Source organism: Pempheris klunzingeri, chromosome 11, assembly GCF_042242105.1.
Source record: "Pempheris klunzingeri isolate RE-2024b chromosome 11, fPemKlu1.hap1, whole genome shotgun sequence".
NCBI classification, from domain to species: Eukaryota; Metazoa; Chordata; class Actinopteri; order Acropomatiformes; family Pempheridae; genus Pempheris; species Pempheris klunzingeri.
Window position 1 is genome coordinate 24,965,886 of NC_092022.1, and position 13,568 is coordinate 24,979,453.

The 13,568-nt window shown below is 42.2% G+C and overlaps 2 protein-coding genes across 3 annotated transcripts; both read left to right on the plus strand.

The window, feature by feature from the left end:
- The first annotated feature begins 1,965 nt into the window (after positions 1-1,965).
- Positions 1,966-6,818, plus strand: LOC139209430 (tumor necrosis factor receptor superfamily member 14-like). Its single transcript, XM_070839138.1, has 10 exons — positions 1,966-2,002; positions 3,425-3,515; positions 4,371-4,464; positions 4,838-4,963; positions 5,272-5,427; positions 5,831-5,918; positions 6,020-6,252; positions 6,365-6,396; positions 6,503-6,547; positions 6,671-6,818. Exons 2-9 carry the CDS (start codon positions 3,471-3,473, stop codon positions 6,539-6,541), a joined length of 813 nt encoding a protein of 270 aa, XP_070695239.1. The 5' UTR covers positions 1,966-2,002; positions 3,425-3,470; the 3' UTR covers positions 6,542-6,547; positions 6,671-6,818.
- A 1,303-nt stretch (positions 6,819-8,121) lies between these two features.
- Positions 8,122-12,968, plus strand: LOC139209432 (tumor necrosis factor receptor superfamily member 14-like). 2 transcript variants are annotated; one of them, XM_070839143.1, is made up of 6 exons: positions 8,122-8,261; positions 8,373-8,465; positions 10,005-10,130; positions 10,676-10,834; positions 12,236-12,320; positions 12,557-12,968. In XM_070839143.1, the coding sequence occupies exons 1-6, from the start codon at positions 8,237-8,239 to the stop codon at positions 12,729-12,731; spliced, it is 663 nt and encodes a 220-aa protein (XP_070695244.1). In that variant the 5' UTR covers positions 8,122-8,236; the 3' UTR covers positions 12,732-12,968. The 2 variants fall into 2 exon arrangements, with proteins under 2 accessions (XP_070695244.1, XP_070695245.1); XM_070839144.1 differs by lacking the exons at positions 8,122-8,261; positions 8,373-8,465 and adding an exon at positions 8,473-9,228.
- Positions 12,969-13,568: the final 600 nt, after the last annotated feature.

Sequence of the window (13,568 nt, forward strand, 5' to 3'; positions counted from 1 at the left end):
AGTACAGATCAAATCAAATCAACTTTATTGACCAAGTTTGAACAGACAAACAAGGAATTTGACTTGGTGAAACTTGACTCTATGTACAGTAGAAGGAAAGAACAGGACAGTATAAACAATATAGAACTCTTTGACAACAGTATATACAATGGAGGGAGGTGTAGTGCTGAACTGCAGTGCAAGAAAGTAGTGCACAAGTTGCAAATGTGCAGGGGTGGGGGGGGGTGGGGACTATTTACAGTGATACAGATACAGATGAGCTACTATGGAGCCAAACACAGAAAATATATGATATTTCTGCAACCTTTTTAAGGTTCAGGTCAGGTTGTTAATGAAAAGTCCACATTAATAACTGCACTGATGTGTTGCTCTGCAGTACTGATGTGTTGCTCTGCAGTACTGACGTGTTGCTCTGCAGTACTGATGTGTTGCTCTGCAGTACTGACGTGTTGCTCTGCAGTACTGTTGGGGCTAGGCTAGTGGGCCCAAGTGCAGCACAGACTGAGGCAGATAGTGCAGTATTAGGCACTTTATTTTGGAGAAAGGTCAGGGAGCAGAATGCTCCCACACAATTAACAAGGAAAAACAATGTCCGACACACCACAGTCCTCTGCTGAACCTGTGAACATCTCACATGCTCTCTCTTTGGGATCACTTTCTTAGCCTCCTTCAGAGCCGGTGTAGTGGGAAGCTCTTTGTGACACGTGACATTTTCAACAACCCACTGGTTCCTTCTTTGGCAGTGACATTTGTTTCAAACATTTGGAGAGCAGAAGAGGACCAGGCAGGTGGAGACTAAGGTGAGTGGGGGTTACTGCTGGTGAGGAAGTGAGCGGACTGGAGAGGCAGGCTGGGCAGGAAGACTGGAGACAGAGGAAGGAGTCAGGCCTTGTGTTTGAACAGGGAAGCAGGGATGAGCAGTATTCTTAGGCAGAATAGTCCTACAGGGAGAAAAGGCTGCAGCAGAGAGTCCACCATGTGACAGCCAGGTGGAGTCTGTTTAAAGGCTGCACTGATCTCCACTCCTGTAATGAGACACAAGTAGACAGAGAGAGACACCAGCACAGCCAAGGAGGGGGTGGAGGGAGGGTGGAGGGAGTGACAACTACAGTCATATCATTTAATTCCATCTCAGGAAATATGTTGGTATGCAGGACTCTGCAATGATTCAGTGATGATGAAGTAGCTTGACACATGATCTGAGTACGGAGTTAAATCTAACATTTCCAGCACTGCAGTGGTGAGCATGAGTCCCTCTGGTGGTCTAGTTAGACATTTTATTTTGAAGGGCTCGCGTCACGCGCAGTGTGAGTCTGCTTCGTGCGTATATTGCTTCAGTCAGGTTTGTCTTATTTCTTAATTATTTCTTATTTCCTTCCTTTATTTCTTATTTCTTAATCCGTGTGAAACATTGTTGAAGCTGTGTGTGGGTGTGTGGGAGGACAGAAGGGACTTTTTAGACCTCCCCTGAGCAGAATGTAGAAAGTGAAAGTCTGAGTTTAAAACTTTCAACAACAGGCCGTTCGAGGGTTACTCCTTGGTTTGAAGGTTAAAGAGCATTAATTTTGGACATTTTATTCTTAACCGTGTCTAAAAATGACTATTTGAAAGAGTAATGCAGAGTTTAATGTGTTTTATAGGACTCAAGAGCAGAAATTAATTTTCCACAGAGCTCCTTTGAACTTCCTTTTTAACGTCTCGTCAGTCTTCACATGAAGGAGTGTCTGTCTGCTGCTGTAGGTGAGTCAGTGTATCAGTGTGTATCAGTGTGGATCACTGTGGATCACTGTGTGTGTGTTTCCTGTAGGTTTCTCCTCACCACACACCATCATGGTAAACTAATGTTTGCAGGTTGGACTCTGAACAGCTCAGCAGAAGGAGAGCTGCTCTCTGTGGTGCCTTCACTGTCTCACCGTGATCAAACACTCCTGTGGCGCTCATATTAGACCAGAGGATCATATTAGACCGGAGGATCATATTAGACCGGAGCATCATGTTCCCGGTGAGTGAAAACTTCCCAAAGTTTTGGATGTAAGACTGAAAGCACCCCCCCCCCCCCCCCCCCCCCCCCCCCCCCCCCGGTCACCCAAAGGCGCTGTGTGGTGCTTTCAGTTACTTGTGTTTGCTTTTTGTTACCAGAAGTGAGGTTCTCACTGTTGCTAACTTCTAAATTTGTCAGTACAATGATGTCAGTAGTGAGAAGCAGGAGACGTAGTAACTGTTGTCAGGTCTCTCTGGACGTTTCTCAATATGTGTTTTTGTGGACTTTTGTGGAAACTTCGTCACTCGCAGCTCAAGAACTGATCCAGTTTAAAGTAGACAAAGAGCCAAGAGTTCAAATGCCCGGATGTGATCTTATCCCGCCCATTTTAACGGGCGGAGGGTCGTGTGGACTTCTGATAGTTACGTATCCCAGAATGCTTTTCGTTTCAATTTTGAAAACACTACAGTTGTTATGTTACAGGATGTAGTTTTAAGACTTTTATCCGAGTTCATAGTTTTTAAATTTCAAATCTATGCACGATTTAACAACATACACCCTACTTGAACATTTAAAAGAAAAGTTTTAAATGTTAGTGTGGTTTTTAAAGCGAAAACAAACAAAGCAATGTTGTGTTTAATATCATATATATTCACATAGGGCCAGGTTGGTTTGGATAGCTTTTTTCCCTTAATAAATGAAATCATCATTTAAAAACTGCTTTTTGTGTTTACTCAGGTTATCTATGTCTGATATTAAAATTGGTTTGATGATCTGAAACATGTAAGTGTGACAATAAAGCAAAAACAGAAGAAATCTGTAAGGGGGCAAATACTTTTTCACACCACTGCATATATTTTTTCGTAAATGCATATCTTAATTGCGATAACCGGAGTAGATACGTATTGATAGCTGTGATGAAATTTGAAGTATTTAGTTCTATAAACTTGAAACAATAGACAGAAGTTCAAAACTGACCTGATTTAACTTTGGAAAACAATTTACAATGTTACAATGAGGTCTGTGAATGTGGACAAATGAATGTCAGGTACTAAATTCACCGTGTCAGATCAAAGTCCATCATATAAATCATGTGCTGATAACACTGTGTGAGTCACACCAGTTTGATCTGAAGTGTCCTTAGCTGAAAACATTATTCTGCACACCTGTTATTAAATGTGTTTAGCCAAGACGACCCAGAATATGTTCTGGTCCAATCATTTGATCCTGAAATGTCTCTAGAGAAACAAAAGGGGAGCATTATTCACATCTTGTGTTTACTGACCTCGTCTGTGGACACTGTGGAGTCAAATGGTTTGCAGTACAGCACAGTCCACACTGAGCTTCCTGCAGAGACCAGATATGTGGAACATCATGTGAATGAGAAACCTGTTTGCTCAGCAGTTAGTATCATCTCCTCATATGTTTTCTGTTTGTTTCCAGGTGAGATGACTTCTTCTGCCCATGAAAACTGATCCGACCGTATAAAATGATGTCGGCACAAAAAGCTGCAGCTGCAGCTGCAGCATTGCTGGTAAAATAACTGTAATAATGTCACGTCATAATAATGTTATTACAGCAAGATATTGTTTGCTAAGCAGCATCTCAGTCATCATAATACTCCTCCAACATTTCTGTGTGGAAGCACCTGCCCCGTGCTTACCGTGCAGTCAAACCCCACTGCGGCTACACAGGGCCATTAGACAGAACCAGAGCCAGACCGGGTCCAAACAGCTCCTGACCCGCTGTCCAGAGTCAGGCTGTGAGCCATCACTCTGACACCACTGGATCTGTATGGGATCCACTAACCAACAGGTTCAACTAAAGAACACAGAAATGTTCCAACAAGCAGCACAAGAACAGAACTGAACAGACAAACCACAGCCAACAACATGAAAGTCTGACAGACGATCTGCTGCTGCACTCACGCTCCAGCACCTGAACTGTCATCCCTGTGCATCAGGAAGATTGCTGCTGATGGACAATCATTTATTATTTTAATAATTACTATAGATGATATTCTGAAGAAGTACACTTTCACCTGTACTTAAAATATGCTAACACTGTTGGACTTGTGCTTTTTAAAGCAGGACTTTTACTTGTAACAGTGTTTCCATCCTGTTGTGTTACAACTTTTACTTAAAAAGTACTGCAGCAAACACATAAGTTATAATATAGTATTTAGTATTTTTTAGTAGCATTTTAGTTGTTATAATTAGTGTTTGTTTACCTGTAGGGTGAGAAAATGTAGATTCACAGCAGAGCCTAAAAACAGAGATATCATTTTTAAGCCATATTGAAATTACAATGTGTCAAAACAGAAACATTTTGTTGTCAAAAAGCATCAAGATCACTGAGTGAGACAAAAACCTTCTGTTACTCTTCACAGATTCTTATGATGACTGTCATCAGAGGTCAAACCTTCACATGCCATCGCTCAGAGTACCAGATAGGGGACGAATGCTGTCCTATGTGTCTTCCTGGTAAGATTAAACTGAATGTTAAAGGGATATTTCACTCTGACAGAAACATATGAAGTGTTTTATTGATCTGCCAGGTGCCAACAAGGCTTCCATGTGCAGGGATCCCAAAATCCAAAGGGTTGGCAAACCAGGGATACATATTTTGATCATTCATCAGAATCTGATCGTTTGTATCATGTGTAATAGATCATCAGTGTGTTTTCTGTCCAGATTCACTCAAAATAGAACAGACACAACCATTGCTGGAGATCACAAGTGCTCCATGGAGCTCTGCAGTATTTCTGACATGGCTGCTGAAAGGAAACAGGCAGTGCCTCAGGGCTCCTCTGCATTTTCATTCAATAGAAACATTATGTTGATTTCTGTTCAACAGGAAGCCGAGTTAAAACAGATTGCACGGCGTTCAGAAGCAGCTCCTGTGTTCCCTGCACCGAGGGAACCTTCATGAATCAGCCTACTGGTCGTAAACAATGTTTAACTTGCACAACCTGTGATGCAGGTAATGTCCTGTTAGAACATGTTCATATTCATGAGTAGAGAGGTTGTATGAATGGGACTAATAATGATTTAACTGATCTCACTGACACCTTCCATCCATCTCTGCTTTTCCTGCCACAATCACTTCTTCACCCTGTCAGATCAATGCTGTATGTGCAGATGTTTTCCCTTGAATTCAGAAATTGAAACTATTGTTTCACATTTCCAAATAATGACATAAAACCGAATGGTCAGAAAGAAATGTAGCACGTTGCTTAAACAGAATAAAAGTTCTCCATATTCCATATTAACCTCTGTGTGTGCTGACAGGCTCTGGCCTGAAGATAAAGACGTCATGTACGAGAACATCAGATACAGTCTGTGAACCACTGGAAGGATTCTACTGTATGGACCCTACAGAGGACGGCTGTGCAGCAGCACAGAAACACACAAGCTGTCTACCAGGACAATACATCAGGCAAAAAGGTTGGTGTTATCGTGCCGACCTTTAGATTATGTTGTAAATATGTTGTGAGGTTTAGATGAGAATACCAAAGTTCAGGGAATCTGACATGAAGGATCTCAATCTGACGTTCAGAACGTTAAACAACTCTTGTCTGTGTAAAGATGCAGTGCAGCAATGGTGCCCTGACACACAATGACACCTCTCTCCCTCTGTGTGTCATGTAATCCCAGCTTCTCCGTCCTTTGTTCTGGTCGTTGGGACGACTGTGTGTTAATGTTAGTGCATGTGAGTGTCTCTGAGTCCATGTGAGTCCATGTCAGTGCATCAGTGAAATCCTCCACCTAGAAGTCACCTAACACTGTGATCCCTTCATAATATGCACCTGCTGCCCCCTTTAAATAGATCTCATTTGTGTTTGTGCAGGAACAGCCTCAGAGGACACTGACTGCTCTGACTGCACTGCTGGAACCTTTTCAGATGGGACATTTACATCTTGTCAGCAGCACACACAGTAAGTGCAGCTTCACATTAGACTCCTCAGTTCTTCCAACAGCAGTGAGTTCATGGGATCCTACAAATGTTCCTGTACAAAATCTCCCTCTGTCCCTCCAGATGTGAATCATTGAATCTTCTGCTGGAAAAACCAGGAACTGTTTCAATGGATGCTGAATGTGGAGAACAAGGTTCAAACATGACAGGACTTGTGATTGCTGTTGTTGGTGTTGTTGGTGGTGTTGGTGTTCTTGGTGTTCTGCTTTTTATTCTGAGGAAGAAAGTAAGAAAGAAGAAGAAAGAAAAATTGAAAAATGGAAGAGAGATGGAAGAGAGAGGATCTCTAAACAGAGGTATGATTTATGTTTCCGTAGTCTGAACATTACCATTGTTGGTGGATGATAATAATGTCTGTCACTGAAGTTGTTCATTAAGGTTTTAATCATTGGTTACGTTTGATTACAGACACAACAAGCGATGCAGTCAATCCCAGACAGGTATGTTTTCTACTCTCTTCATCCATCTTGTACTTGTATGTACAGCAGAGTGTACATGGAATGATTGATTAAATGATGTCACTCTTCTCAATATTTCACGATAAAGGAGAGTGTGATTAGAGAGGAAAGCTTCCACATGACATGACAGCAGGTAAGACAGCAGTGAGTTTTCCATTCACATATTCACTGAGTGAGGACTGTGTGATGGAGCCATTCGATGTCTTGACAAGTTACAAGATGTTTCTGCTTAAACTAAGAGCTTTTCTCTCCTCAGGATGTTGCTCCTCATGTGACACTGCAGAGGAAATGTTGCCTGCTTGAGCAGCTTTTGCATCGTGGAACCTGTTGGATTTACTTTAGAGCAGCCACACAGCCCAGATAGAGGGTTGACTCATCTAGAAATTTAACAGCTTGCCTGTCAAATCTCTGACATCTTCACAGCAAAAATAGATCTGTGATAGCCATGTTGACATCATACCAGCAACATTATACACCTGTCACTGCAGTTTCAATGACTGTACCTGTAGAATACGATCCAGGTATGAAATAAAACACACACGTGGGCACCACAAGCTGCCTGAGCACCAGACGCTGCCTGCATGGGTGCCGCACTCGTTGGAGACGCAGCAGTTCAGAGAGTTAGTGATCATACACAGATGGACGCTGGCAGGGAGGCCCAGGTCTAACGGACAAGACCACCTCCTTTTATGCCAATGGGCACTGACTCCAGACCTGCTCACAACTGCTAACAAGACAATGACAGCTTAATTCCACCGTGTTAACAAAGCTGTTAACCTGTGATGAAAACCTCTCTGTACAATAATGGATGCACAGAACTGTGACAGCAGCCTAAGTGGGACTTCTAACCACAGATCTCCAGCAGGGGTCTCCCCCCCTCATAGGACCTGGTGTATAGCTGCATCCATAGCTATAGCTGTGTGTGTCACATGTTTTACAACCCATTTTTTTCTGTTTTTTTCATAACAGTAACCCTCTGTGCTCTGTGAGCAAGGCAAATGAGATCACCAGTGATTGCTCTCTACTGGTCATGTTGTAGAGTGAATTAATTAACACATTAACACATCGTGTCTTTTTGTACTTGTGCACTGACATTCTTATGTTTTATTGTTCAAATGTATATTGTTGTTCCCCACTCTGGGACAACGGCTGTAAATGAACATGCTTGTTCACTTTTTATACTGATATTCATAAATGTTTAATACATTGGCCAACATTCCCTCATCAAACTCCTGCAGCATCTAATGTTCAGCATATGGACTTGTTTTCTGTAAATGGGTTGAAATTGTATCCTTATCCTTAATACTAATACTAACACTATTGATTAGACATGAGGCCCAGACTAACAGAGAGGAACAGCAGCAGTGCTTCAGACCTTCACATCATGATGGGAAACATCTGGCTGTTGTCTGATCAGCTGATTGGCTCTTATGACCACAAACATGAGGTTTTGTAGAGAATCCTTATTTTCTGTACAATCGTAATATTAGTGCTTTATGTTATTGTTTATTATCTTATGTTGAGAAATGCAGATGTAACACATTAACAAACATCCAGTGTGAGGTTTATTATTATTATTATATTATTTACCTACTTATTTATTATAAAGTGTTAGCAGCAGTCTGTCCCCGCCCCTCTCTGACGTTGCTCCAATCGCTGTTGCCAGAACTTAACGAACGCCTGACGCCCTTTTTTTAGGGTATTTCCACAGCTAATTAGCCGTTAGCTGCTAACGCTGTGTAGCATAATTGTTAGCATTTCCCCACAAAATTGAGCGAATGTGTTCAAAACCCGTCGAAACAACGCGATAGCAGGCGTTAGCATGCTGTCGACGTTGGTTGTGTTCGGTAAGTTAGCCAGTAGCGAGGAAGTAGCCCAGGAAGTGACAGGGCTAAGCTAATGCTAGCTTAGCTACATGTCCGTTGATGCCACACTGAACCTGCTGCTTGTTTGTTCAGGCTGTGTTGCTGCGTTCGCGGTCTCGGGGCAGGGCTGCCGCCACAAGGAGTACAGGACACGGAGCGGGGACTGCTGCCCGATGTGCCACGAAGGTACAACACCGTCCTCCGACAGCTGCGACACACTGTCGCGCCTCAGCTAACAGTAGTGTATGAGGACCAACCCTGCCTCCATTTTAACAAACACTAACTGAGCCAACTCTTTCTGGACAGGAGTTCAGACACAGCATGTACCAGGCTGGACCTCATACTGTACAGACAAACTTATAGGTAGCCCTTTATTAAGGTTTAAAACAGCCAAAGACTGTGGTATCGGTCCTCTGGCTTGATATGTCAGTCAGCGGGGGCCCTCTGTGGGCTATATGCTGTCGGTACTGGTGCGTTCAGGAACTAAACGAAAGGCAGGTGGACGCTGAATGAATGAGTGTCGCATTGGAGTGATGCCGGAAAAGCAGAAGTTAAAAATAAACTTGTGAGACATTAAACTGCGTAGCATCAAGGCTCACACATATTCACACCACATACAGAGAGCATGAACTAAAAAAAAAAAAACACGTCTGTTATTAAAACTGTTTTCAGCACCTGTGAGTAACACTGAAATTTCCAGTTGTGTTTTAATTTAAAAGCGCGCACAGTAACAGCTCTAACAGATTTTCTTTAGACAAAGAATCTTCTGTCTTACCTCACCTTTGTTTTTCTCCTTTACCATATCACTCCCAGTGTGCTGTCGGAAAGCAGCAGGGGAAAACACAGTAACGAATGCCACATATTCCACCAGTGTGTGCTCAACAGTAGCACAGCTTGATGTGTTGTTGTCAGCCCCTGTCTGTCCCCGTGAACGCCTGTGATGTCAGAAGTAACCACACCTCTACCTCTACTCATTTTTGTACTTTTCCATGTGTGTATATATATATTTATATATATATATATTTCTTTTTCTTATTTTTATATTTCTATTTATGTCTTGTGGTATATATTTTGCTGTATGATGACAATAAATCTGATTCTGATTCTGAAGAACAGAGGTTTTTCCCTGCAACAGCCCCACTGTTAGACATACAAAAACCTCAAGGTGTGAGAGTGTGAATCTTAAATTTGGTCTTTTGATTAATTGAGTATAATTCTTACTCACCTAATGAACACAAACAAATGGAAGATCTAGTTGTGTTTGGCAGCTCACTGCAATGATGCAGTTATCCATCTGGCTTCCCTCTCAGAGCACTGATATGATATAATGTGTGATACGATGCTTCTTAATGTGACCTGCCCCCCCTCTGAGCTGGGTTCAGTCTGATGTCTCTTCCTGTTGAAGCATCGTTTTTCCTGTTAAAGGGGACTTTTTTTCTTGCCGTTGTTCTTATGTCTTGCTCATGTGGGGAGTCTTGTATTCTTAATTTTAAATTCTTACATTGTTGGGTCTGTCTGACCTGCTCTATATGTAAAGTGTCTTGTGTTTGTTATGAATGGCGATAGAAAATATTGATTGATTGATATAATAAGTTATGATCTGGTTCAGTTCTACTTAAAAACCAAATGCATCTGTGTGGGATACCGTTACGTTTCTGTTTGCACCAGTGGAGCACCGCATCTTCTGCCATGTAACTGTTGTTGATGATCATGTGATGTTGACAGGCACCTTCGTCCGAAGAGACTGCACAGGACAGTCCGGCACACGGTGCAGCGTCTGTGACAACGGGACTTTTACAAGCCAACCCAATGGGCTGGAGAAGTGTTTCCCCTGCACATCCTGCGGTCAAGGTACGTTCATTCCACTGACAGGCTGCCAATGCATGTCCATTTAGGATGTTTGACAGAATTAGAATAAAGTTAGTAAAGAAATGTTACTAATCTGATGCTTCCTGAGCACAAGGTCTCCACTACCTGGTGCTGGACTATGAGCTGCCACCTCAGTTTCTGCAGAGCTGGAAAGAGAGAGATACGGAGGTTTAGCTTAGTGTTCACACCAGCATCCGTGCAGGACCTTTGCATTGGAACATTGCAAAAGTTTCTAGATGTAGATGAGTAATTAAAAGAATGATTAAACTCACAGAAACAAGAATCTTAACACAGACCAACTTTGGGTGATTTGAGTCAATACTCGAAACTTCCATTCTTGAATGATCTTCACCGCCTAAGAGTTTCCCTTTTGCTCTAATCTACCAAATAGTATACAGATTAGTTTGTAGATGTAGTTCTTTGTTTCAGCCAGCCAACAGAATCACTTAGTTTTATTATTTAAGCTGGAATAAAGCAGATACACATATGTTCAACAATAATGGAATGACTCTTCTGTTTGCTTTTAGGTCACGGTCTCTTTGTCCAACTGGATTGCACGATCAGAAGCGACACAGTGTGCGGTGCTCAAAGTGGACATTACTGCAAAAGTTTAGCAGATGATACGGGATGTAGTTTGGCAGAGAAACACACACTCTGCGCAGCTGGTGAGGGGATCAAATATCCTGGTAAGAAAAGTGAAAGTCAGACTGGCTAACTTAGGTCTTAGGTAAAGTCAACAAAGCCACGTGTGGATGTGGATGTTATTTCTGTGTGGTAGGTGATATTAACAGCAGTTCACCTGTCCTTCTCACTGACTTTAATCCAGACCTGAGAGCACATGTTCATTTTTCACCCCTCGGCTCTGTTGTAATGTCAGCTATGGACAGCTTCTGTTAACTTGTTTTAGACCCATTTTCATCTGTTTACATGTTGTCAAATGATGCCATTAAAAGTATGTGGAATAAGCTATTGGCCTTCCATGCTTGCAGTGTAGCCATGCATGTACAGACCGTTATCACCAGATAGGATAGATACGTTAATAATCCTTTACAGGAAATTATAGTGACACGGCAGCTTTCCAAGCAGACATACATCACACATTACCTCAGGTATCTTCCATACTTACTAAGTTAAAAATACGATTAATAAGTACTAAAAAGTGTAAGCAAATATAAAAATGCAAAACAGTCATAACACCACGCAGTTAAAATACAATAAATAGATAAAAAGAGGTGCAAAGTTATTTTTTCCATTATAAAACCTTATAGCAGCTGGTAAAAAAGACTTCCTGTATCTCTCAGAATTGCACCTTGGTGCAATCAGTCTCTGGCTGAAGGCGCTGCTATTGATCACCCTCAGGATGTGGAGTGGGTGTGCAGTGTTGAGCCTAATTTGCTCAGATGACTTTGATACTGAAAAAACTTAAAAATGTGACGATTCTCAGGCCGATTCTGAAGCATCTTTTTTTCTCTGATGTCGAAAGCGTTTTTGTCTGACTTTAATTACAATAACAGATACTGTTTCAGTTTTGTGTATTAATTTGTTGCTCTAGTTTCAGTAAAAGTGTCCGTTGAACAAGTATTTCCTCCAAATACAATATGATCCGCTCAGTTTCAGGTGCCATTGTTTGAAGTATGCAAAGAAAACAGGAGAAACTCAACACAGAGGCACAGAAACCATGCCATCAACTAGCATTTTGGTGATGTAATTGCAGATATAAATGCTCATTCGGGTGAAAGCTCTGCATAGAGTGAACACACAAGTATATATCAGGTTTAGTCATCAGAGATAGACGACTAGAGGGACAGGAGTTCAGACTAGTGTCTGCACCAGCTTACGTCAGACAGTAAACAGAAGCCTCCCACTTTGTATTTGACAAGTCCAGGTTTCTGAAATGAGATTCAAACTAGAGCAGTGTGATAGGAATACACTAATACCAAATACACACCCTGGGCCTGTATTTATCATGCTTGATAAGCAGCATGCACTGGGATACTACTGTGCATGTAACAACACTCCATGGTGTGAGTCTGATACACGATGTTGGCTTCATGTGGAATTAATCCCACTTCTGTCTTCTTTCTCAGGAACCAACACGACTGATACCGTGTGTGAACTGTGTCAGCCGGGCTATTTTTCACAAGACGGTGTGAATTGCACGCCGTGGACCATGTAAGACTCAAAACGGTGTTATTAACGAATAAGTAGTTGAGTTTTGTGGCTTCAGATGTAGTCGGCAAATTCTTCCCGTCCACAGGACATTGGAGTCATTGCAAAACTGTCAGTAGACATTTTGAAAGGGATTTAAAGCAGTGTGACACTACCCACTCTGTGTTTTTCACACAATAATGACACTTTAAATGAAACATCCAAAGCACTAACGCTCTCACACCTCTCTTTTCCTGCAGCTGCTCAGGAAGCCACGGAAAGGTCAAAGAAGGAAGTGCGAGCAGCGACGTCGTCTGTAATCGCGCCTCGAGACAACGTTACTTTTATATACCTGTATTATTGTCTGTACTAACGCTCGCTGGGCTTGTGATTCCATGTAAATGCCATGTGAAAGGCAGTAGGTCGGACCCTTAACCCTCTAGACGACGCCACACAAGTTCATTTACATTTAATCTTGACAAATCCACCTGTACCACTTAGCTGGAGCCAATCCCAGCTCACAGCTTTGGGCAATTTAGACTCACCAATTAACCTGCATTGCTGTGTTTGGACTGGTACACTAACATACTATTCATACGAAGTTCGACATCCAGCTGTAAGCTTTGTCTGCATTTTCCTTTTTTTTAAAGTTATTAAAAAGTATTCCTACCAGCCACTCAGACATAATTTTGAAGTCCTGCTTTTGGTTCAATCTCTTGAATCTTGTCCGTCAGAAATCCATCCATCCATCCATCCATCCATCCATCCATCCATCCATTTTCTATACTGCTTATCCGTCAGGATTGTGGGAGGAAGCCGGAGTACCCGGAGAGAACCCACGCTAGCATGGGGAGAACATGCAAACTCCACACAGAAAGACCCTGAGTTCAAACCGGGATTCGAACCCGGAACCTTCTTGCTGTGAGGCAACAGTGCTAACCACAGCACCACCATGCTGCCTCCGTCAGAAATAGAAATTATTATTTTATTTGGTTTTCCAAAGGCCCTCCCTATCACCCAAAAAAACACCTTGACTTCCTGTTACACGTGCAGCCACAAAACCTGGGTGTCATCTTTCATTCGATCAACAAATTACGTTCTATCTTGTTTTCATCAATCAAGGAGCATCACGAACACCAGGTCATTTCTTTCCCAGCCTGATCTTGCGACTCCATACTTATATATAAACCTGGCTAGATTACTGTAACTTGTCTCACGCTCTCAGCAACACCGAACACAGCTGCTCGGCTTTTATCAAATAGTAGAAGATGA